Source organism: Ranitomeya imitator, chromosome 5, assembly GCF_032444005.1.
Source record: "Ranitomeya imitator isolate aRanImi1 chromosome 5, aRanImi1.pri, whole genome shotgun sequence".
Lineage (NCBI taxonomy): Eukaryota > Metazoa > Chordata > Amphibia > Anura > Dendrobatidae > Ranitomeya > Ranitomeya imitator.
This window is the reverse complement of record NC_091286.1, coordinates 212,745,329-212,770,200: the sequence shown is the minus strand read 5'-3', so window position 1 is coordinate 212,770,200 and position 24,872 is coordinate 212,745,329. Positions and strand designations below refer to the sequence as shown.

At 45.3% G+C, this 24,872-nt stretch overlaps 1 protein-coding gene across 17 annotated transcripts in view; it reads right to left on the bottom strand.

The window, feature by feature from the left end:
• Window positions 1-24,872, bottom strand: part of LOC138681740 (scavenger receptor cysteine-rich domain-containing protein DMBT1-like) — a 491,932-nt gene that overhangs the window by 140,017 nt on the left and 327,043 nt on the right. For all 17 annotated transcript variants that reach the window (XM_069769545.1, XM_069725880.1, XM_069769547.1 and 14 more), the window contains 2 exons: window positions 20,117-20,322; window positions 17,411-17,434 (listed from right to left, as the gene is read on the bottom strand). In XM_069769545.1, coding sequence (XP_069625646.1) covers window positions 17,411-17,434; window positions 20,117-20,322 — 230 coding nt within the window. The remainder of the gene's footprint in view (window positions 1-17,410; window positions 17,435-20,116; window positions 20,323-24,872) is intronic.

Sequence of the window (24,872 nt, the reverse complement as noted above, 5' to 3'; positions counted from 1 at the left end):
AGGGTTGAGCGAAACGGGTCGAACATTTTCAAAAGTCGCCGACTTTTGGCTAAGTCGGGGTTTCATGAAACCCGATCCGACCCCTGTGCGGGGTCGGCCATGCGGTACGCGACTTTCGCGCCAAAGTCGCGTTTCAATGACGCGAAAAGCGCCATTTCTCAGCCAATGAAGGTAAACGCAGAGTGTGGGCAGCGTGATGACATAGGTCCTGGTCCCCACCATCTTAGAGAAGGGCATTGCAGTGATTGGCTTGCTGTCTGCGACGTCACAGGGGCTATAAAGAGGCGTTCCCGCCGACCGCCATCTTACTGCTGCTGATCTGAGCTTAGGGAGAGGTTGCTGCCGCTTTGTCAGAAGCAGGGATAGCGTTAGGCAGGGTCCATTAACCACAAAACCGCTTGTGCTGCAGCGATTTGCACTGTCCAACACCACCCTCGGTGTGCAGGGACAGTGGAAGTTTTTTTTTTTTTTTTTTTCCCCTCAGCGCTGTAGCTCATTGGGCTGCCCTAGAAGGCTCCCTGATAGCTGCATTGCTGTGTGTACGCCGCTGTGCAAACCAACTGCTTTTTTCAAAGCACAAATCCTCTTGTTCCTTCCTTTCTGCACAGCTATCTTTTTTGTTTGTCCACACTTTTTATTTCATTTGTGCATCAGTCCACTCCTTATTGCTGCCTGCCATACCTGGCTGAGATTACTGCAGGCAGGGAGATAGTAGCTGCCTGCCATACCTGGCTGAGATTACTGCAGGCAGGGAGATAGTAATTGTAGGACATTCCCTGTTTTTTTTTTTTTTTGGTGGGAGATTAAGATTGGCAATTTGGCATTTCTGCTAGAGTGCCATCCCTGTGTGTGCCATCTCTCTCACATAGTGGGCCATAGAAAGCCTTTTCATTTTTCTGTATTTTTTTTTGTGGGGTGTATAAATTCTCCCTGATAAAAATACAGTGGGAGATTAATATTGGCCTTTGGGCTTGTGTGCCAGTCCTGAGTGTGCCATCTCTCTCACAAATAGTGGGCCATAGAAAGCCTATTTTATTTTTTTTGGGGTTTTATAAATTCTCCCTGAAAAAAAGGGAGATTAATATTGGCCTCTGGGCTTGTGTGCCAGTCCTGAGCGTGCCATCTGTGCCAGCCCTGAGCGTGCCATCTCTCTCACAAATAGTGGGCCATAGAAAGCCTATTTAATTTTTTTTTTGGTTTTATAAATTCTCCCTGAAAAAAAGGGAGATTAATATTGGCCTCTGGGCTTGTGTGCCAGTTGTGAGCGTGCCATCTGTGCCAGTCCTGAGCGTGCCATCTCTCTCACAAATAGTGGGCCATAGAAAGCCTATTTAATTTTTTTTTTTGTTTTATAAATTTTCCCTGAAAAAAGGGAGATTAATATTGGCCTCTGGGCTTGTGTGCCAGTTGTGAGCGTGCCATCTGTGCCAGTCCTGAGCGTGCCATCTCTCTCACAAATAGTGGGCCATAGAAAGCCTATTTAATTTTTTTTTTGGTTTTATAAATTTTCCCTGAAAAAAGGGAGATTAATATTGGCCTCTGGGCTTGTGTGCCAGTTGTGAGCGTGCCATCTGTGCCAGTCCTGAGCGTGCCATCTCTCTCACAAATAGTGGGCCATAGAAAGCCTATTTAAATATTTTTTTGGTTTTATAAATTCTCCCAGAAAAAAAGGGAGATTAATATTGGCCTCTGGGCTTCTGTGCCAGTCCTGAGCGTGCCATCTGTGCCAGTCCTGAGCGTCCCATCTCTCTCACAAATAGTGGGCCATAGAAAGCCTATTTTTTTTTTTTTTGGGTTTTAGAAATTCTCCCTGGAAAAAAAAAGGGAGATTAATATTGCCCTTTGGGCTTGTGTGCCAGTACTAAGCGTTCCATCTCTCTCTCTCTCTCAGTCAGTGGGCCATAGAACGCCTATTTTTGGTTTTATTTGTTTTCTAAATTCTCCCTGAAAAAATCATTTTATTTTATTTGGTTTCTAAATTCTTCCTGATAAAATCATATTTTTTTTATTATTTTTTTTTCTAAAGTCTCCCTGAAAAAAAAAAAAAAAAAAAAAAAACAGTGGGAGATTAATATTGGCCTTTCTGCTTGTGTGCCAGTCTTGACTCCTGGGTGCGTCATCTCTCAGTCAGTGGGCCATAGAACGCCTATTTTTGGTTTTATTTGTTTTATAAATTCTCCCTGAAAAAATCATTTTATTTTATTTGGTTTCTAAATTCTTCCTGATAAAATCATATTTTTTTTATTATTTTTTTTTCTAAAGTCTCCCTGAAAAAAAAAAAAAAAAAACAACCAAAAAAAACAGTGGGAGATTAATATTGGCCTTTCTGCTTGTGTGCCAGTCTTGACTCCTGGGTGTGCCATCTCTCTCTCTCTCTCTCTCTCTCTCTCCAATTGTGGTCCATAGAAAGCCTATATTTTTTTTCCTTGATTTGGGTTCCAAAATCTACCAGAGAAAATAACTACATCAATCATTGGTAGAAAAATATTGGCCTCTGGGCTTGTGTGCCACTCCTGACTCCTGTGTGCATCATCTCTCAGTCAGTGGGCCATAGAACGCCTATTTTTGTTTTTATTTGTTTTATAAATTCTCCCTGAAAAAATCATTTTATTTTATTTGGTTTCTAAATTCTTCCTGATAAAATCATATTTTTTTTATTATTTTTTTTTCTAAAGTCTCCCTGAAAAAAAAAAAAAAAAAACAACCAAAAAAAACAGTGGGAGATTAATATTGGCCTTTCTGCTTGTGTGCCAGTCTTGACTCCTGGGTGTGCCATCTCTCTCTCTCTCTCTCTCTCTCTCTCTCTCCAATTGTGGTCCATAGAAAGCCTATATTTTTTTTCCTTGATTTGGGTTCCAAAATCTACCAGAGAAAATAACTACATCAATCATTGGTAGAAAAATATTGGCCTCTGGGCTTGTGTGCCACTCCTGACTCCTGTGTGCGTCATCTCTCAGTCAGTGGGCCATAGAACGCCTATTTTTGTTTTTATTTGTTTTATAAATTCTCCCTGAAAAAATCATTTTATTTTATTTGGTTTCTAAATTCTTCCTGATAAAATCATATTTTTTTTATTATTTTTTTTTCTAAAGTCTCCCTGAAAAAAAAAAAAAAAAAACAACCAAAAAAAACAGTGGGAGATTAATATTGGCCTTTCTGCTTGTGTGCCAGTCTTGACTCCTGGGTGTGCCATCTCTCTCTCTCTCTCTCTCTCTCTCTCCAATTGTGGTCCATAGAAAGCCTATATTTTTTTTCCTTGATTTGGGTTCCAAAATCTACCAGAGAAAATAACTACATCAATCATTGGTAGAAAAATATTGGCCTCTGGGCTTGTGTGCCACTCCTGACTCCTGTGTGCGTCATCTCTCAGTCAGTGGGCCATAGAACGCCTATTTTTGTTTTTATTTTTTTTATAAATTCTCCCTGAAAAAATCATTTTATTTTATTTGGTTTCTAAATTCTTCCTGATAAAATCATATTTTTTTTATTATTTTTTTTTCTAAAGTCTCCCTGAAAAAAAAAAAAAAAAAACAACCAAAAAAAACAGTGGGAGATTAATATTGGCCTTTCTGCTTGTGTGCCAGTCTTGACTCCTGGGTGTGCCATCTCTCTCTCTCTCTCTCTCTCTCTCTCTCTCCAATTGTGGTCCATAGAAAGCCTATATTTTTTTTCCTTGATTTGGGTTCCAAAATCTACCAGAGAAAATAACTACATCAATCATTGGTAGAAAAATATTGGCCTCTGGGCTTGTGTGCCACTCCTGACTCCTGTGTGCGTCATCTCTCAGTCAGTGGGCCATAGAACGCCTATTTTTGTTTTTATTTGTTTTATAAATTCTCCCTGAAAAAATCATTTTATTTTATTTGGTTTCTAAATTCTTCCTGATAAAATCATATTTTTTTTATTATTTTTTTTTCTAAAGTCTCCCTGAAAAAAAAAAAAAAAAAACAACCAAAAAAAACAGTGGGAGATTAATATTGGCCTTTCTGCTTGTGTGCCAGTCTTGACTCCTGGGTGTGCCATCTCTCTCTCTCTCTCTCTCTCTCTCTCCAATTGTGGTCCATAGAAAGCCTATATTTTTTTTCCTTGATTTGGGTTCCAAAATCTACCAGAGAAAATAACTACATCAATCATTGGTAGAAAAATATTGGCCTCTGGGCTTGTGTGCCACTCCTGACTCCTGTGTGCGTCATCTCTCAGTCAGTGGGCCATAGAACGCCTCTTTTTGTTTTTATTTTTTTTATAAATTCTCCCTGAAAAAATCATTTTATTTTATTTGGTTTCTAAATTCTTCCTGATAAAATCATATTTTTTTTATTATTTTTTTTTCTAAAGTCTCCCTGAAAAAAAAAAAAAACAAACAAACAAAAAAAACAGTGGGAGATTAATATTGGCCTTTCTGCTTGTGTGCCAGTCTTGACTCCTGGGTGTGCCCTCTCTCTCTCTCTCTCTCTCTCTCTCCAATTGTGGTCCATAGAAAGCCTATATTTTTTTTCCTTGATTTGGGTTCCAAAATCTACCAGAGAAAATAACTACATCAATCATTGGTAGAAAAATATTGGCCTCTGGGCTTGTGTGCCACTCCTGACTCCTGTGTGCGTCATCTCTCAGTCAGTGGGCCATAGAACGCCTATTTTTGTTTTTATTTGTTTTATAAATTCTCCCTGAAAAAATAATTTTATTTTATTTGGTTTCTAAATTCTTCCTGATAAAATCATATTTTTTTTATTATTTTTTTTCTAAAGTCTCCCTGAAAAAAAAAAAAAAAAAAAAAAAAAAAACAAACCCCCCAAAAAAATGGGAGATTAATATTGGCCTTTCTGCTTGTGTGCCAGTCTTGACTCCTGGGTGTGCCATCTCTCTCTCTCTCTCTCTCTCCAATTGTGGTCCATAGAAAGCCTATATTTTTTTTCCTTGATTTGGGTTCCAAAATCTACCAGAGAAAATAACTCCATCAATCATTGGTAGAAAAATATTGGCCTCTGGGCTTGTGTGCCACTCCTGATTCCTGTGTGCGTCATCTCTCACTCAGTGGCCCATAGAAAGCATATAGTTTGTTACATTTGTTTTCTAAATTCTCCCTGCAAAAATCTATTTTTTTTTTGGGGGGGTTTCTAAAGTGTTCCTGAAAAAAATAAAAATAAAAAAAAAATAATAGTGTGACATTAATATTAACATTTGTGCTTCAGTGACAGTCCTGCGTGTGGGGCATCTCTCTAATTTGCAGCCACCAAAAAAAGAGTGTGTAACATTGGGCCTGATTTTCGCTGTGGTCTCACCAACCTGTAAAGGGGTAGCTAAATCATACTGAAGTTATAGCTCACCGTGTAAGTTGTGTGACTGCAACAAATAACGTTAGTTTGGTTACGTTTTTAAAACAATGAGGAAGTCTAGTGGAAGAGGTCGTGGCCGGGGGCGTTCATTGTCAGCTGGTAATGAGGGTAGTGGTAGTGGTGGAGCATCAGGTGGTCGTGGGGAAAAAAATATTGCACCTAAGTCTGGAGCTGTGGAGCCAGGTTCGTCGTCCGGCTACACAAGGCCTCGAACGCTCCCTTTTCTGGGATTAGGAAAACCGCTTTTAAAGCCGGAGCAGCAAGAGCAAGTTTTGGCTTATCTTGCTGACTCAGCCTCTAGCTCTTTTGCCTCCTCTCGTGAAACTGGTAAAAGTAAAAGCAGCGCGTCGTTAGTGGATGTTCACGGTCAGGGACAAGTCACTTCCTTGTCCTCTTCAGCAAAAACAACAACAGAGAAGAATGCAGCAGGCGACACAACGGGTTACTCCATGGAGCTCTTTACACATACCGTCCCTGGCTTAGAAAGTGAAGCAGTTAACAGTCCATGCCCATTACAAATTGAATCTGACATGGAGTGCACTGACGCACAGCCACAGCCAGACTACTATGCTGGTCCTTTGACTCAGACCACAACATTGCCCTCGCAGGGTGCTGATCAAGAATCAGACCCTGATGAGACTATGTTGCCCCATCACGAACGCTATACCACCGAACGACACGGTGACACAGACGAAGTTGCGCAGGAGGTACAAGAAGAGTTATTAGATGACCCAGTTCTTGACCCCGATTGGCAGCCATTGGGGGAACAGGGTGCAGGCGGCAGCAGTTCTGAAGCAGAGGAGGAGGAGGGGCCGCAGCAGGCATCAACATCGCCACAGGTTCCATCTGCCGGGCCCGTATCTTGCCCAAAACGCGTGGCAAAGCCAAAACCTGGTGGAGGACAGCGTGGCCATCCGGTTAAAGCTCAGTCTGCAATGCCTGAAAAGGTATCCGATGCTAGAAAGAGTGCAGTCTGGCATTTTTTTAAACAACATCCAATTGATCAGCGCAAAGTCATCTGTCAAAAATGTTCTACTTCCTTAAGCAGAGGTCAGAATCTGAAAAGTCTCAATACTAGTTGCATGCATAGACATTTAACCACCATGCATTTGAAAGCTTGGACTAACTACCAAACGTCCCTTAAGGTTGTTGCACCCTCGGCCAATGAAGCTAGTCATCAACGCAACATCCCTTCCGGCAGTGTAGGACCACCATTTAGCGCACCACCTGCTGTATCTGTGCAGGTATCTTTGCCAGGCCAAAGCAGTCAGGGTCAGGGAATCACCAGTTTCGTAGTAGGAAACACTGCATCTAGGGCACCGGCGGCAACAATACCATCTCCCACCGTCTCTCAGTCTGCCATGTCCACCGGCACCCCCGCTAGTTCCACGATCTCCAGCTCTCCAGTCCAGCTCACCCTACATGAGACTATGGTTAGAAAAAGGAAATACTTAGCCTCGCATCCGCGTACACAGGGTTTGAACGCCCACATAGCTAGACTAATCTCGTTAGAGATGATGCCCTACCGGTTAGTTGAAAGCGAAGCTTTCAAAGACCTGATGGACTACGCTGTACCACGCTACGAGCTACCCAGTCGACACTTTTTTTCCAGAAAAGCCATCCCAGCCCTCCACCAGCATGTTAAAGAGCGCATCGTCCATGCACTCAGGCAATCTGTGAGCACAAAGGTGCACCTGACAACAGATGCATGGACCAGTAGGCATGGCCAGGGACGTTACGTGTCCATCACGGCACACTGGGTAAATGTGGTGGATTCAGGGTCCACAGGGGACAGCAAGTTTGGGACAGTTCTGCCTAGCCCACGGTCTAGTAAACAGTTGTCTGTAGCCGTTCACACCCCCTCCTCCTCCTCCTCCTCCTCGTCCTCCTGCAGAAGCAAGAGCTCGTCCACAGACCGCAGTCGCACAAACACTCCATCCGCACCTGCCACTGTTGCACACCAGGTCTCCCATTATGGGGCAGCTACTGGCATACGTCAGCAGGCTGTATTGGCTATGAAGTGTTTGGGCGACAATAGACACACCGCGGAAGTTCTGTCCGAGTTCTTGCAGCAAGAAACGCAGTCGTGGCTGGGCACTGTAGATCTTGAGGCAGGCAAGGTAGTGAGTGATAACGGAAGGAATTTCATGGCTGCCATCTCCCTTTCCCAACTGAAACACATTCCTTGCCTGGCTCACACCTTAAACCTGGTGGTGCAGTGCTTCCTGAAAAGTTATCCGGGGTTATCCGACCTGCTCCTCAAAGTGCGTGGACTTTGCGCACATATCCGCCGTTCGCCTGTACACTCCAGCCGTATGCAGACCTATCAGCGTTCTTTGAACCTTCCCCAGCATCGCCTAATCATAGACGTTGCAACAAGGTGGAACTCAACACTGCACATGCTTCAGAGACTGTGCGAACAGAGGCGGGCTGTTATGTTTTTGTGGGAGGATACACATACACGGGCAGGCAGTAGGATGGCAGACATGGAGTTGTCAGGTGTGCAGTGGTCGAAGATTCAAGACATGTGTCAAGTCCTTCAGTGTTTTGAGGAATGCACACGGCTGGTTAGTGCAGACAACGCCATAATAAGCATGAGCATCCCCCTAATGCGTCTGCTGATGCAAAGTTTGACGCACATAAAGGATCAGGCGTCTGCACCAGAGGAAGAGGAAAGCCTTGATGACAGTCAGCGATTGTCTGGTCAGGGCAGTGTACATGACGAGGTACCGGGCGAAGAGGAGGTGGAGGATGAGGAGGATGATGGGGATGAGTATATTTTTAATGAGGAAGCTTTCCCGGGGGCACGGGAAATTGGTGGCGTGGCAAGGCCGGGTTCTGGTTTTTTGAGGGACACAAGTGACGTAGATTTGCCTGCAACTGCCCCTCAACCAAGCACAACCGCAGATTTGACAACGGGAACTTTGGCCCACATGGCGGATTATGCCTTGCGTATCCTCAAAAGGGACACACGCATTAGAAAAATGATGAACGATGACGATTACTGGTTGGCCTGCCTCCTTGATCCTCGCTATAAAGGCAAATTGCAAAATATTATGCCACATGAGAACTTGGAACTAATATTAGCAACAAAACAATCAACTCTTGTTGACCGTTTGCTTCTGGCATTCCCTGCACACAGCGCCCGTGATCGTTCTCACACGAGCTCCAGGGGCCAGCAGACCAGAGGTGTTAGAGGGGCAGAAATCAGAAGTGGCGTTGGCCAGAGGGGTTTTCTGACCAGGTTGTGGAGTGATTTTTCTATGACCGCAGACAGGACAGGTACTGCAGCATCAATTCAAAGTGACAGGAGACAACATTTGTCCAGTATGGTTACAAACTATTTTTCATCCCTTATCGACGTTCTCCCTCAACCGTCATTCCCATTTGATTACTGGGCATCCAAATTAGACACCTGGCCAGAATTGGCAGAATATGCATTGCAGGAGCTTGCTTGCCCGGCAGCTAGTGTCCTATCAGAAAGAGTATTCAGTGCTGCAGGTTCAATACTAACAGAAAAAAGGACTCGTCTGGCTACCCAAAATGTAGATGATCTAACCTTCATTAAAATGAACCACAACTGGATTTCAAAATCTTTTGCCCCACCCTGCCCGGCTGACACCTAGCTTTCCTATGAAAAGGTCTTGCCTGTGGACTATTCTGAATGACTTTTCCAATCTCGTAATTTTCTTCACCTGATTGTCCAGCATACGACATGTTTCCACCTCACGAAATGGCCAAACTCCCCACACGGGGCCGTGCTATCGCCACTTTGCGCTTGGACCCTTGAGAGTGCTGTTTGTCTGAAGAGGTGGGTGTGGCCGCTTTTGGTCGACGGCACTGCCACTGGGTCCCTCATAGTACAATAAAGTGTCTCTGGCGGTGGTGGTGCGCACCCAACGTCAGACACACCGTTGTAATATGAGGGGCCCTGTGCCTGTACCGCCGGCCACAAGACAGTTCCCCCCCCCCAGCTCAAACAGTGCTCTACCACTAGCAAAATTATCTCTCACAGCTTCACCAATGTGTAGTCTAGGCGCTGACATCCTTCAATGCCTGGCACTGACAATACCATTGTTTTGACATTTTTGTTATGTTAGGCCTTCGAAGCCTGTCTGCGGTCCCTTCTTTCTACAACTACTACACTGACCAGGCCACTGCTGGCCGTGTTACCCTGGAACCAATTTAAAAGTGCCTACAGTCAGCCCAATTTTGTTATGTTAGGCCTTCGAAGCCTGTCTGCGGTCACTCCTTCCACTAGACTTCCACTGACCATACACTGCTGCCCATGTACCCCTGGAACCAATTTAAAGTGCCTACAGCCAGCCCAATTTTGTTATGTTAGGCCTTCGAAGCCTGTCTGCGGTCACTCCTTCCACTAGACTTCCACTGACCAGACCACTGCTGCCCGTGTACCCCTGGAACCAATTTAAAAGTGCCTACAGCCAGCCCAAGTTTGTTATGTTAGGCCTTCGAAGCCTGTCTGCGGTCACTCCTTCCACTAGACTTCCACAGACCAGACCACTGCTGCCCGTGTACCCCTGGAACCAATTTAAAAGTGCCTACAGCCAGCCCAAGTTTGTTATGTTAGGCCTTGGAAGCCTGTCTGCGGTCACTCCTTCCACTAGACTTCCACTGACCAGACCACTGCTGCCCGTGTACCCCTGGAACCAATTTAAAAGTGCCTACAGCCAGCCCAAGTTTGTTATGTTAGGCCTTCGAAGCCTGTCTGCGGTCACTCCTTCCACTAGACTTCCACAGACCAGACCACTGCTGCCCGTGTACCCCTGGAACCAATTTAAAAGTGCCTACAGCCAGCCCAAGTTTGTTATGTTAGGCCTTGGAAGCCTGTCTGCGGTCACTCCTTCCACTAGACTTCCACTGACCAGACCACTGCTGCCCGTGTACCCCTGGAACCAATGTAAAAGTGCCTACAGCCAGCCCAAGTTTGTTATGTTAGGCCTTCGAAGCCTGTCTGCGGTCACTCCTTCCACTAGACTTCCACAGACCAGACCACTGCTGCCCGTGTACCCCTGGAACCAATTTAAAAGTGCCTACAGCCAGCCCAAGTTTGTTAGGTTAGGCCTTGGAAGCCTGTCTGCGGTCACTCCTTCCACTAGACTTCCACAGACCAGACCACTGCTGCCCGTGTACCCCTGGAACCAATTTAAAAGTGCCTACAGCCAGCCCAAGTTTGTTATGTTAGGCCTTGGAAGCCTGTCTGCGGTCACTCCTTCCACTAGACTTCCACAGACCAGACCACTGCTGCCCGTGTACCCCTGGAACCAATTTAAAAGTGCCTACAGCCAGCCCAAGTTTGTTATGTTAGGCCTTGGAAGCCTGTCTGCGGTCACTCCTTCCACTAGACTTCCACTGACCAGACCACTGCTGCCCGTGTACCCCTGGAACCAATGTAAAAGTGCCTACAGCCAGCCCAAGTTTGTTATGTTAGGCCTTCGAAGCCTGTCTGCGGTCACTCCTTCCACTAGACTTCCACAGACCAGACCACTGCTGCCCGTGTACCCCTGGAACCAATTTAAAAGTGCCTACAGCCAGCCCAAGTTTGTTATGTTAGGCCTTGGAAGCCTGTCTGCGGTCACTCCTTCCACTAGACTTCCACTGACCAGACCACTGCTGCCCGTGTACCCCTGGAACCAATTTAAAAGTGCCTACAGCCAGCCCAAGTTTGTTATGTTAGGCCTTGGAAGCCTGTCTGCGGTCACTCCTTCCACTAGACTTCCACAGACCAGACCACTGCTGCCCGTGTACCCCTGGAACCAATTTAAAAGTGCCTACAGCCAGCCCAAGTTTGTTATGTTAGGCCTTGGAAGCCTGTCTGCGGTCACTCCTTCCACTAGACTTCCACTGACCAGACCACTGCTGCCCGTGTACCCCTGGAACCAATGTAAAAGTGCCTACAGCCAGCCCAAGTTTGTTATGTTACGCCTTCGAAGCCTGTCTGCGGTCACTCCTTCCACTAGACTTCCACAGACCAGACCACTGCTGCCCGTGTACCCCTGGAACCAATTTAAAAGTGCCTACAGCCAGCCCAAGTTTGTTATGTTAGGCCTTGGAAGCCTGTCTGCGGTCACTCCTTCCACTAGACTTCCACTGACCAGACCACTGCTGCCCGTGTACCCCTGGAACCAATTTAAAAGTGCCTACAGCCAGCCCAAGTTTGTTATGTTAGGCCTTGGAAGCCTGTCTGCGGTCACTCCTTCCACTAGACTTCCACTGACCAGACCACTGCTGCCCGTGTACCCCTGGAACCAATTTAAAAGTGCCTACAGCCAGCCCAAGTTTGTTATGTTAGGCCTTGGAAGCCTGTCTGCGGTCACTCCTTCCACTAGACTTCCACAGACCAGACCACTGCTGCCCGTGTACCCCTGGAACCAATTTAAAAGTGCCTACAGCCAGCCCAAGTTTGTTAGGTTAGGCCTTGGAAGCCTGTCTGCGGTCACTCCTTCCACTAGACTTCCACTGACCAGACCACTGCTGCCCGTGTACCCCTGGAACCAATTTAAAAGTGCCTACAGCCAGCCCAAGTTTGTTATGTTAGGCCTTGGAAGCCTGTCTGCGGTCACTCCTTCCACTAGACTTCCACTGACCATACACTGCTGCCCATGTACCCCTGGAACAAATTTAAAAGTGCCTACAGCCAGCCCAAGTTTGTTATGTTAGGCCTTCGAAGCCTGTCTGCGTCCCGTTCTTTCAACTACAACTACACTGACCAGGCCACTGATGGCCGTGTTCCCTTGGAACCAATTTTAACTTGCCTACAGCCAGCCCTATGTTATTATGTTAGGCCTTCGAAGCCTGTCTGCGGTCACTCCTTCCACTAGACTTCCACAGACCAGACCACTGCTGCCCGTGTACCCCTGGAACCAATTTAAAAGTGCCTACAGCCAGCCCAAGTTTGTTATGTTAGGCCTTGGAAGCCTGTCTGCGGTCACTCCTTCCACTAGACTTCCACTGACCAGACCACTGCTGCCCGTGTACCCCTGGAACCAATGTAAAAGTGCCTACAGCCAGCCCAAGTTTGTTATGTTAGGCCTTGGAAGCCTGTCTGCGGTCACTCCTTCCACTAGACTTCCACAGACCAGACCACTGCTGCCCGTGTACCCCTGGAACCAATTTAAAAGTGCCTACAGCCAGCCCAAGTTTGTTATGTTAGGCCTTGGAAGCCTGTCTGCGGTCACTCCTTCCACTAGACTTCCACTGACCAGACCACTGCTGCCCGTGTACCCCTGGAACCAATTTAAAAGTGCCTACAGCCAGCCCAAGTTTGTTATGTTAGGCCTTGGAAGCCTGTCTGCGGTCACTCCTTCCACTAGACTTCCACTGACCAGACCACTGCTGCCCGTGTACCCCTGGAACCAATTTAAAAGTGCCTACAGCCAGCCCAAGTTTGTTATGTTAGGCCTTGGAAGCCTGTCTGCGGTCACTCCTTCCACTAGACTTCCACAGACCAGACCACTGCTGCCCGTGTACCCCTGGAACCAATTTAAAAGTGCCTACAGCCAGCCCAAGTTTGTTAGGTTAGGCCTTGGAAGCCTGTCTGCGGTCACTCCTTCCACTAGACTTCCACTGACCAGACCACTGCTGCCCGTGTACCCCTGGAACCAATTTAAAAGTGCCTACAGCCAGCCCAAGTTTGTTATGTTAGGCCTTGGAAGCCTGTCTGCGGTCACTCCTTCCACTAGACTTCCACTGACCATACACTGCTGCCCATGTACCCCTGGAACAAATTTAAAAGTGCCTACAGCCAGCCCAAGTTTGTTATGTTAGGCCTTCGAAGCCTGTCTGCGTCCCGTTCTTTCAACTACAACTACACTGACCAGGCCACTGATGGCCGTGTTCCCTTGGAACCAATTTTAACTTGCCTACAGCCAGCCCTATGTTATTATGTTAGGCCTTCGAAGCCTGTCTGCGGTCACTCCTTCCACTAGACTTCCACAGACCAGACCACTGCTGCCCGTGTACCCCTGGAACCAATTTAAAAGTGCCTACAGCCAGCCCAAGTTTGTTATGTTAGGCCTTCGAAGCCTGTCTGCGTCCCGTTCTTTCAACTACAACTACACTGACCAGGCCACTGATGGCCGTGTTCCCTTGGAACCAATTTTAACTTGCCTACAGCCAGCCCAATGTTAGGCCTTTGATGCCTGTCTGCCGTCACTCCTTCCACTAGGCCTCCACTGACCTGTCTATTGCTGCCCGTGTACCCCTTGAACCAACATCATTAAATATAAAAAAAATTAATTTGATTATAAAAAATAAGATCGTGTTGAGATCTCAAATGCAGACATTTTAACAATCAAAACAAACACACAACAAATATCTGGAACTGTACTACAAAGGTCCAACAGCTACAATTTCTTTCTCCTGCAAGAAGTTAACTGAAAGTTTTTTGGAGTTGTTAACACAGATATGGCATCCACCGAGTGTTGTCCTGTCGCGTCTCCTTTAAATTATTTCCAATAAGATGTTAAACTATTAATTTAATAAAATCAATAATTAAAAAAATAATTGAGTAAGTCAAAAGCACATTGCAAATAAACATTAATTACAAATCAAGAAGCATGGCGCGTCCGAGGGTGAGTAGATACCGAATAAGAATATAATCACCCTCGGACGCGCAATGCTTATTTACAACAGCCTTCCTTCCTAAGAATCAGCCCTTCCGTGGTGTAGAGAGAGGTTGTGTTACACTCCAAGGTGTTCCCCAGGTTGCCTTTCCTGAGCTTCGATCTTCCGGCTCTCGTTTAGTAGCTGTTGGAAACTACGCTGCATTAGGCCTACTAATTGTGTATGGGTGAAACAGTGGCGCATCTGCGGTCCCTCCTTCCACTAGGCCTCCACTGACCTGTCTACTGCGGCCCGTGTACCCCTTGAACCAACCTAATAAAATATTTAAAAAATTAATTTGATTATAAAAAATAAGATCGTGTTGAGATCTCAAATGCAGACATTTTAACAATCAAAACAAACACACAACAAATATCTGGAACTGTACTACAAAGGTCCAACAGCTACAATTTCTTTCTCCTGCAAGAAGTTAACTGAAAGTTTTTTGGAGTTGTTAACACAGATATGGCATCCACCGAGTGTTGTCCTGTCGCGTCTCCTTTAAATTATTTCCAATAAGATGTTAAACTATTAATTTAATAAAATCAATAATTAAAAAAATAATTGAGTAAGTCAAAAGCACATTGCAAATAAACATTAATTACAAATCAAGAAGCATGGCGCGTCCGAGGGTGAGTAGATACCGAATAAGAATATAATCACCCTCGGATGCGCAATGCTTATTTACAACAGCCTTCCTTCCTAAGAATCAGCCCTTTCGTGGTGTAGAGAGAGGTTGTGTTACACTCCAAGGTGTTCCCCGGGTTGCCTTTCATGAGCTTCGATCTTCCGGCTCTCGTTTAGTAGTTGGTGGAAACTACGCTGCATTAGGCCTACAAATTTGGTATGGGGTGTAGAGACAGGTTGTGTTACACTCCAAGGTTTTCACCAGGTTGCCTTTCCTGAGCTTCGATCTTCATGCTCTCGTTTAGTAGGTGTCGGAAAGTAGGCTGCATTAGGCCTACAAATTGGGTATGGGGTGGAGAGAGATGGTGTGTTACACTCCAAGGTGTTCCCCAGGTTTCCTTGCCATTGCTTCGGTCTTCCGACTCTCGTTTAGTAGTTGTAGAAAAGTACACAGCATTAGGCCTACAAAATGGGTATGGGGTGGAGAGAGATGGTGTGTTACACTCCAAGGTGTTCCCCAGGTTGCCTTTCCTGAGCTTCGATCTTCATGCTCTCGTTTAGTAGGTGTCGGAAAGTAGGCTGCATTAGGCCTACAAATTGGGTATGGGGTGGAGAGAGATGGTGTGTTACACTCCAAGGTGTTCCCCAGGTTTCCTTGCCATTGCTTCGGTCTTCCGACTCTCGTTTAGTAGTTGTAGAAAAGTACACAGCATTAGGCCTACAAAATGGGTATGGGGTGGAGAGAGATGGTGTGTTACACTCCAAGGTGTTCCCCAGGTTGCCTTTCCTGAGCTTCGATCTTCATGCTCTCGTTTAGTAGGTGTCGGAAAGTAGGCTGCATTAGGCCTAAAAAATGGGGAATGGGGTGGAGAGAGATGGTGTGTTACACTCCAAGGTGTTCCCCAGGTTTCCTTGCCATTGCTTCGGTCTTCCGACTCTCGTTTAGTAGTTGTAGAAAAGTACACTGCATTAGGCCTAAAAAATGGGTATGGGGTGGAGAGAGATGGTGTGTTACACTCCAAGGTGTTCCCCAGGTTGCCTTTCCTGAGCTTCGATCTTCATGCTCTCGTTTAGTAGGTGTCGGAAAGTAGGCTGCATTAGGCCTACAAATTGGGTATGGGGTGGAGAGAGATGGTGTGTTACACTCCAAGGTGTTCCCCAGGTTTCCTTGCCATTGCTTCGGTCTTCCGACTCTCGTTTAGTAGTTGTAGAAAAGTACACAGCATTAGGCCTACAAAATGGGTATGGGGTGGAGAGAGATGGTGTGTTACACTCCAAGGTGTTCCCCAGGTTGCCTTTCCTGAGCTTCTATCTTCAGGCTCTCATTAAATTGTGGTTAAATGGAACAACTGCATTTGGCGTACTAGTTGGTTTGGGGCCTACTATCGGTGTCTGCCACTCCTTGCTGTTCTCCTGGTTTCCTGTCCTGAAATACCATTTTCAGCCTCTCGTTAAGTAGTTGTTAATGTTAGACTGCATTTGGCCTACTAGTTGGGTTGGGGCCTACTATCGGTGTCTGCCACTCCTTGCTGTTCTCCTCCACTGAACAAAGCTGTGCCGCCTGTTTACTACGGTTGCCAATTTTGAACTGCATTTCGACTACTTACTGATTTGGCCCTACTCTCTGTGTCAGCCTCTCATTCCAGTTGTCCTCCACTGCAATGCCCCCTGGTTATTCCTGTGTTACCAATTTTGAACTGCATTTAGCCCACTTTCTTCTTTGGGCCTATATCTGTGTTTCCACTTCATCGTGCCCATTGCCCAGCCAGTGATAGATGAGTCTGCTGGTACATTGACCCATAACGCAACATTCCCCGTGCACGCTACACAACAACATTGTGACCCTGCTGAAAGTCAGGTTGCTCTTCCCGCATACCATACCACCTTACACGGGGACAAAGAGGAAGGTGCAGATGAAAGTGCAGGTTCCTTCATCAGGTGGGGGGAGGAATACTAGTTGGCGACGTCACTGGCACAGGGCCTCTCATAGTACGCAAAAGTGTTGCTGCCGGTGGGAGGCGCCCCCGCCGTGCAAACACACCGCTGTACTTTGAGGGGCCCTGTGCCAGTGCCAATGCCAACGAGTGGGCCCCCCCTGCTTGCTCAGGTTCACAGCACTTGCAAAGTTGAAATACTTACCTCTCCCTGCTCCACTGCCGTGACGTGGTCCAGATTTCCTGGGCCCACTAATTACTTGAACCAGCCCTACCCCCCACAACTTTAGCCAAATGACCCCCAATTTCAAATGCCTTCCAATTATTATAAGGTAAATTACGCTTGACAAGCTTCATTAAGAAGAATGGATGGTTTTGACATTAAAATGGGCACTCTAGGTGTTTTCCTGGCCCCCACTCACTGCCGACTATGCTGCCCCATTGACTTGCATTGGGTTTCGTGTTTCGGTCGATCCCGACTTTACGTCATAATCGGCCGATTTCACTCGACCCGACTTTGGACATAGTCGGGTTTCGCAAAACCCGGCTCGACTCTAAAAAGGTCAAGGTCGCTCAACTCTACCGCTCAGTATAGGAATAAGCTGGGGTGCCGGAGACCAGAGACCTGCAGGGACCGCACCAGGAGCAGGTGAGTATAACTAGACATCCCCCGCTCCCCCTCCCCTGCCGACCCCTGGGTATGACTCAAATATAAGCTGAGAGGGGGACTTTCAGCCCCCCAAAATGGGCTGAAAATCTCGGCTTATACTCGAGTATATACGGTATATCACAATATTTACCAACAGATTACTGAATTTATCTAAATATTTATATTTGTCTGCAAAAAGTTCAATTTCATAATCCTACAAAATGAAATAGAGACATTGTTACCTGGACCTGAAGTGGTTGGATGACCTGTGGAAATGAAAATAAACACAATTTAGAATAACGTTTATTTAAAAATTAACTCCAACGCAAACTACTATTTCTTCTGCTGATATTTCTCTACCTCTTTATCAAAACATCTGGATACGAGAGCAAATCTTATGAAACTCAGTACCGATAGGTCATTATCCTGGTCAAAATTAAAGGGATTGTCCTCCCTGGAGGGAACTTTCAGCAAGTTATGCAGTATGCCATGTAATGTGAGTAATGTACACAGCACAAGGATTCAGCTCTGTTTGCTGGTTCCAGCTGTCGTCATCAGACTATAAGTATGTGTTCACATACGTGAGGACAAATGACAATTGGAGTCTCCACTGATTTGTTCAATAGATTCTACTAAGAATTGACTGAGACCAGATCTATGCCAACCACATACTTGCAGTCTTAAGAAGACCACTAGAACTGGCAAGCAAAGCTGAATCCTTGTGTTGTGTTCCCTATTCACCGTTAGGATAGCAAATCTCTGCAGGGTTGGATAATTCCTTTAAAAATAATTGTTACATACCTCTTTTGTCTCTTGAATCCAGTATAACAATAAAAGAATTACAAAATTAGCTAATCATGTTGTCAAAGTATAGAATTTCAGCAGAGAGAGAAAGACCTCTGAATTAAATGATCACTTTTGTAAAAATGGCTTCTCACACTGTGCCTCACAATTAATTAGGTGGTGTTTCACTAGTAATGCCCAACTTGGAGCTTCCCAAGAACAGAATTAGGCTACTTTCACACTAGTGTCGGTACGGGGCTGTTGCCATGCGTCGGCCCGACATACCAACGCAAACTGCGAAAAAATGAACAACGGGGCAGCGGATGCAGCTTTATAATGCATCCGCTGCCCCATTGTAAGGTCCGGGAAGGGGGGGAGGCGGAGTTCCGGCACGCATGCTTGGTCAGAAATGGCGGACATGACGCACAAAAAAAGTTACATGCAACTTTTTTTGTGCCGACGGTCTGCCAAAACACGACGCATCCGTCGCACGACGGATGCGACGTATGGCCATACGTCGCAATGCGTCGCTAATGCAAGTCTATGGAGAAAAAACGCATCCTGTGGGCAACTTTGCAGGATGCCTTTTTCTCCAAAACGACGCATTGTGACGTACGTCACACGACGCTAGTGTGAAAGGAGCCTTAGTGAATCTCCTCTCTTAAGTGCAATCCTACTCTGTGACATACTGAAGAAAGGAGGAGCACAAAACGTATCGCTCCTCCCTTCTAAAGCTGCTTGCTACACTTCTGAGTGATGATGAAAAGGGGAACCGCCCCATACTGTGTGCACGCCATTGACTCCTGCATAGTTAATGTGCTTGCACAGCACCGCGGTTATGTTTCAAGCAGTGCTTGCTTTAGCTAAGTGAGCGCTATCAATCAGAGTCATGGAACTGCTCAGTGTGCAAATTGATGGAAGCACAATGGTTTATGAACCATGCAACAAAACCAACCATTTGCATATGTGAAATGTATAGCAAAAAGTACACTGCAATGTATAGTGTTAAATCACCTATATAACTATTTAATTAATTCAGATTACATTTCAGATGTTACAGAGTCCTTAAAGGCTTAAAGTGCTTAAAGGCATACCAATTGCAAATTAATGTGTTTATCAAACTAAATCTAAAGTGTTAAAAACTTGCAGCAAAATAATTTGTTGTGACTTTTTTGCTTCTTTATGTCTGATCTGAATTAGTAAAGAAGAAAAAAAGCCAGCTCACCAAGTAGCCACCGCAGGAGCACGGAACCCAACGCTGATCCACGCGGTCATCTCATGAAGAAAAGAAAAAATCGTTCCAGCTCCAAATAGTAAAATCCAAATTCCAACTTTATTAAGCCAATATAAAAACATCGGTGGACATATGCTCTTCATGTGCATATCAGGACATGAGCGACGCATTTCGATCCTACACGGATCTTTATCAAAGCTTTGATAAAGATCCGTGTAGGATCGAAACGCGTCGCTCGTGTCCTGATATGCACATGTAGAGCATATGTCCACCGTTGTTTTTATATTGGCTTAATAAAGTTGGAATTTGGATTTTACTATTTGGAGCTGGAACGATTTTTTCTTTTCTTCATGATCTGAATTAGTGTAGATTTGATCAGATTTTATCCATTGTAAGAAATATTTCTAGCATTTTATATGTTTTCTAGCACATTTGGATTAAATTGAAACATACCAAGAGCTGGAAAATTATGAATATGTGGGCAAGTGATTGGGCCATTTTCAACCTAGATTTAGTTCAAAAAATTTGTGCTACTTTTTATTTTGTGTACCCTTTTGTGATATGTTTAGCTCACTTGCTTACTCTATCGTGATACATATGTCATCAAAATTGTTGGCACCCCTCATTTAATGACAGAAAAACCCACAATGGTCACATAAATAACTTGAATCTGACAAAAGTAATAGTAAATAAAAACTCTATGAAAATGAACAAATGAAAGCCAGACATTGCTTTTCAACCATGCTTCCACAGAATTTTTAAAAAATAAAACTCATGAAATAGGCCTGGATAGAAATGATGGTCCCCTTAACTTAATATTTGTTGCACAACCTTTTGAGGCAATCACTGCAATCAAGTGATTCCTGTAACTGTCAATGAGACTTCTGCACCTCTCGACAGGTATTAATATTCTGTATATTGTAATACTTACCATATATTGATGAAAACATTGCGAAAAAGCCATTATTTTGTATACTAGAGTCAGTTCTGAATTCAATGCTCATAATATTAGAGGATGAGTAAAAAGTGTTGTTCATGCTGTTGCCATTACAAAGCCTTGCTATTTCAGGAGAAAACTGAGGAATCCCGTCATAAATAGTCACCCAGTCATAGAAACATTGTGGATGAGTTTCTAAACTGTTTAAATAAAGGAAAAGGTAATTGCAATAAGAACTAAACCAAAAGCACATTAAAATCACATTGACCCATTTGGAACCAAGCTTTTTTTTGTTTTGTTATTTCATTCTTTCCTCTACTTCTTCCAAGAGTCAGAACTTTTTTACGTTTCCATTGATTTAACTGTATAAGGGCTTGTTAATTGTTGGACATTAATTTTATCAAATTACTGATGAACTGCAAATAAAATCCAAGTGGGATGAAATTGTGAAATACTGCAAAACCACCATTGTTTTTCAAGCTTTGTTTTTATGGCATTCAAGGTGCAGTAAAAAATAACTTGGCCACATGGTTCTACAGGTAATTATAATGAAAATTATATAATTATTAAATTAAATATTTCAGTAGTAAAATAAAAATCAAAAATAGCTTTTTGTGTTGCCATTTTCCAAGACCCGAAATGTTTTAGTTTCCATTCACAGACTTAGTTTAGAATTTTTGCTTTCTTGGCCTTTTTTCAGAGAATATGAATGATAACACCAAAACTTTTTCTCCACTCATGGTTAGTGGTTGTCTGAAGCCATTTATGGTCAAACTACTGTGTTTTCTCTTTTTAAATCATAATGACAACCCAAAACAAATAAATGACCCTGACCAAAAGTTTACATACCCTGGTGATTTTGGCCTGATAACACGAACAGAACTTGACACAAATGGGTTTGAATGGCTATTAAAGATAACATCCTCACCTGTGACCTGTTGGCAGTGACATCTGCAGAGTGGGACTGAAGGAGGTGTGAGGGAATAGGGTAACTAATAGAGAAGAGCAGATCGCTTTGTGTTGCCCCATTTCCTATTCCAGGTAATTAGTTCCTGGCCATGGACAGAAGCTTAGCAAAATTCCTTATCTTGTATGAATCATCGAAGGTTGGTAGCTTTGGTGATGTAAAGGTACCGTCACACTAGACGATATCGCTAGCAATCCGTGACGTTGCAGCGTCCTCGCTAGCGATATCGTCCAGTGTGACAGGCAGCAGCGATCAGGCCCCTGCTGTGCTGTCGCTGGTTGGGGAAGAAAGTCCAGAACTTTATTTCGTCGCTGGACTCCCCGTAGACTTCGCTGAATCGGCGTGTGTGACACCGATTCAGCGATGTCTTCGCTGGTAACCAGGGTAAACATCGGGTTACTAAGCGCAGGGCCGCGCTTAGTAACCCGATGTTTACCCTGGTTACCATCGTTAAAGTAAAAAAAACAACCGCTACATACTTACCTACTGCTGTCTGTCCCCGGCGCTCTGCTTCTCTGGTCTGGCTGTGAGCACAGCGGCCGGAAAGCAGCCAGACCAGAGAAGCAGAGCGCCGAGGACAGACAGCGGTAGGTAAGTATGTAGCGTTTGTTTTTTTACTTTTAGGATGGTAACCAGGGTAAACATCGGGTTACTAAGCGTGACCCTGTGCTTAGTAACCCGATGTTTACCCTGGTTACCGGGGACATCGGGATCGTTGGTCGCTGGAGAGCTGTCTGTGTGACAGCTCTCCAGCGACCAAACAGCGACGCTGCAGCGATCCGGATCGTTGTCGGTATCGCTGCAGCGTCGCTTAGTGTGACGGTACCTTAAGCTTGGGAAAACAGGCTCCCGCATGTTTATTTGCTGAGAGAGTTAATAGGGCTGGATTGTTTCCTGTGCCTACCTCAACTGCAACTAAGTGAGTAGAAACCCTACAGTATATCTAGTAGACAAGAAGAGGAGAGGCACCTGGAGACTCTTTAACTGGATCAAAGTCAGAAAGTGAACTACATGTGTGGGATAAAAAGAGAACAGTTAAATTAAGGGTTTCGGAGATAATTTCCTATCGGATATAGTAATGTTTTTGTTTAAAAGGAATGCGTCAAGATTTTGACTTTTACATTTATTAATTATATAACCAATTATTTTAAAAACTATAAAAAATGTAGTGCTTAAAACATCTATTTAGTTATTTTTTTTCTGCAGCCACTAAGGGCTGCCATTTTTATTTACTACTGTGGAAGTGTCTTATTACAACACTCTACACACCACATCTTCATGCTTTTTTTTTTTAAATAAAAAAAACAGTGTTTTACTAAGTACCCAATGTTAATTATTTAATGCACTTGCTTTTTTACTTATTTATTTTCATTAGGGTATATGCACATATTTTCTTTTCTTTTGTTTGCTTCCATGGCCAGTGGGAACATGCTTTTACATCATGCATGTTTTCAAGTCATACTCCACCTCAGTTTTCTGTTTTTCTTCAGTATTTTTGTATTCAGTACAAATAGGGTTTAGCCCCCTTTTCACTGAGCTGGGCAGTTCATATATAGTTCCTCCAAAGCTGGGTGTCCAGTTGAGGCCCTGTGACTCTTTGCCACTGTTCACACTAGGTAGGTTTCAACATTAGAGAGTGTAGTTACTGTTACACTTTATCATGGTGGGACAGCTTTATGCTTTTTTGATCAAAAACAGTGTTTACTAAGTACCCTATGTGTTAGGTGTCAAGTTCCCACTGCTGCACAGGAGCAATCTCAAACCATCTCCGCTGCGGTGTCCCATTCTCCTCCTGCCACAGTGGAGCCTGCGCAGCAGAGACGTCGGTCCCAGCATCTCGCTCAAGCGGATACTGTGCGGCAGGTTACTGCTGTCCTTCCAGGCTCAACCATAGTAACCAGTACTGATCAGCAGTGAGTGGGCGCTCCTGGGACTAAGTCCTGCTATTCTTCTTCTGAGCATGCCCAAGGGATGACATCCCATTGGAGGTAGGGGGTCACATGCTCAAGTCCTGTAGCAGCTCCTATTGGACCACTAGGAAGGCCCCAGAGAGCTTCTGCTATAAAGATTCGCATGGCCGCACCTGTTATCGTGTGTGTGGAGGTATCCTTGTTCTGGTGAATGCTCCTTAATCAAATACCCATTCCTAGTGATGTTGAATGTTCGCAAATGATGGAGCTACCTAGAGCCTGACAGTGCTATCCTGCACAGAAGCACGACTTTACTGCGTCAAAACAGCAGCGACCGCCAGTGCGGTGCCAGACGCAACCAGTGCCCTTTCCTGACCCTAGTTAGGGTGGATTGTGGCGTCTGCCAGTGCGGCGCTGTACGCACTCTGTGTGGTAAATGTTAGTTTAGTTCTGTCCTGACAATCGGTCAGTGTAGGGTGTGAATTCCTGCTTGCACCCTGCATCTGACTCAGGGCGTCCTCAGGCGTGGGCTCAAAAGCCACCAAGGGTCAGAGCGAGTCCAATCACCAGTTTAGTGGGGGTGATTCATAGGAATCCCACCAGCGTCTTTCAGCTGAACCCTATTACTGCTAACAGGGTGCAGCGTTTATTTGACAACTCTGTGAAGCAACAAAGTTCGCTTCCATTTAAACTGGGGGAGGTCTAACCCATGTGTTAGCAAGCGTCCCTCCACCATTTCTCAGCAGCAAGTTCCATCTCTGCACGGTGGACCTCGGGCTGCGAACGCACTTTATACCATCCTTATAATTATTTGGTGCATTCTGCCAGCCCTAATATTATACGCCAGGGTCTGGCTAGTAATGGCGGACGAACAGCAATTGCTGGGGTACATCCAGCAGCTTGAGGGCAGGTTGGTGGCTCTCGAATGCACAAGCTCGGCTGTGGATGTTACCGCAATAGCTGTTCAGGCTGCTAGCGTGGGTGCAGCTAGTCTGTCCACTGCCACCCCTGTTCTGACCTTATCCCGCCTCCCGCTGCCAGATAGGTACTCAAGCGATAGCAAGTCATGCAGGGGATTCATGAACCAGTGTGCGATACACCTTGAGCTCCTGCCTGCAACTTTCCCCTTAAAGCTGGCTAACGTAGGATTTATTATATCTCTCTTGTCAGACAGGGCATTGGAGTGGGCTATGCCGCTGTGGGAGCGTGATGATCATGTGGTGCAGAGTGCTCCGCAGTTCCTGAGCAGTCTGAAAAAGGTCTTTTTGGGACCTCAAATCACTCATGATACAGCGCTCCAACGGCTGGCACTGACACAGGGCTCATCCTTGGTCAGCCATTTTTCCGTCCACTTCTGGACTTTAGCATCTGAGCTGGAGTGGCCAGATAATGCCCTCATCCCTGTATTTTGGAGGAGGTTGGCTGACCATGTGAAGGATGCTTTGGCCACTAGGGAGATGCCCGCCAAACTGGAGGAGCTAATAGCTGTATCAACTCACATCGACCTTCAATTTAATGAATGAAGGTTGGAGCGAGCCCAGTTAAGGCAGAGGTTTCGGCTGGCTCCCACCTTCGCCATACCTCTGGAATCTCCGGTCCAGTTGAGGCCATGGAGGTGTCATGAGTGGGATCTAAGTCGCAGACCACTCGTGCACTCAAGGTTTGTCATGTTTGCCAGCGGTCAGGACATCCTGCCTCCAGATGTCTCCAGCAGTCGGGAAAACGTCAGCATCTAGTGGTTGTAGGAGGAGGTACAATAGACACGGCGACATTTTCCTCCAAACTGTCCTGCCCATCCACTCTTACAGTAGAGCTTTGCATGGATTCCAGAGTGGAAGGCAATTTTATGTTATCTGCCTTCGCTCAACGGCTC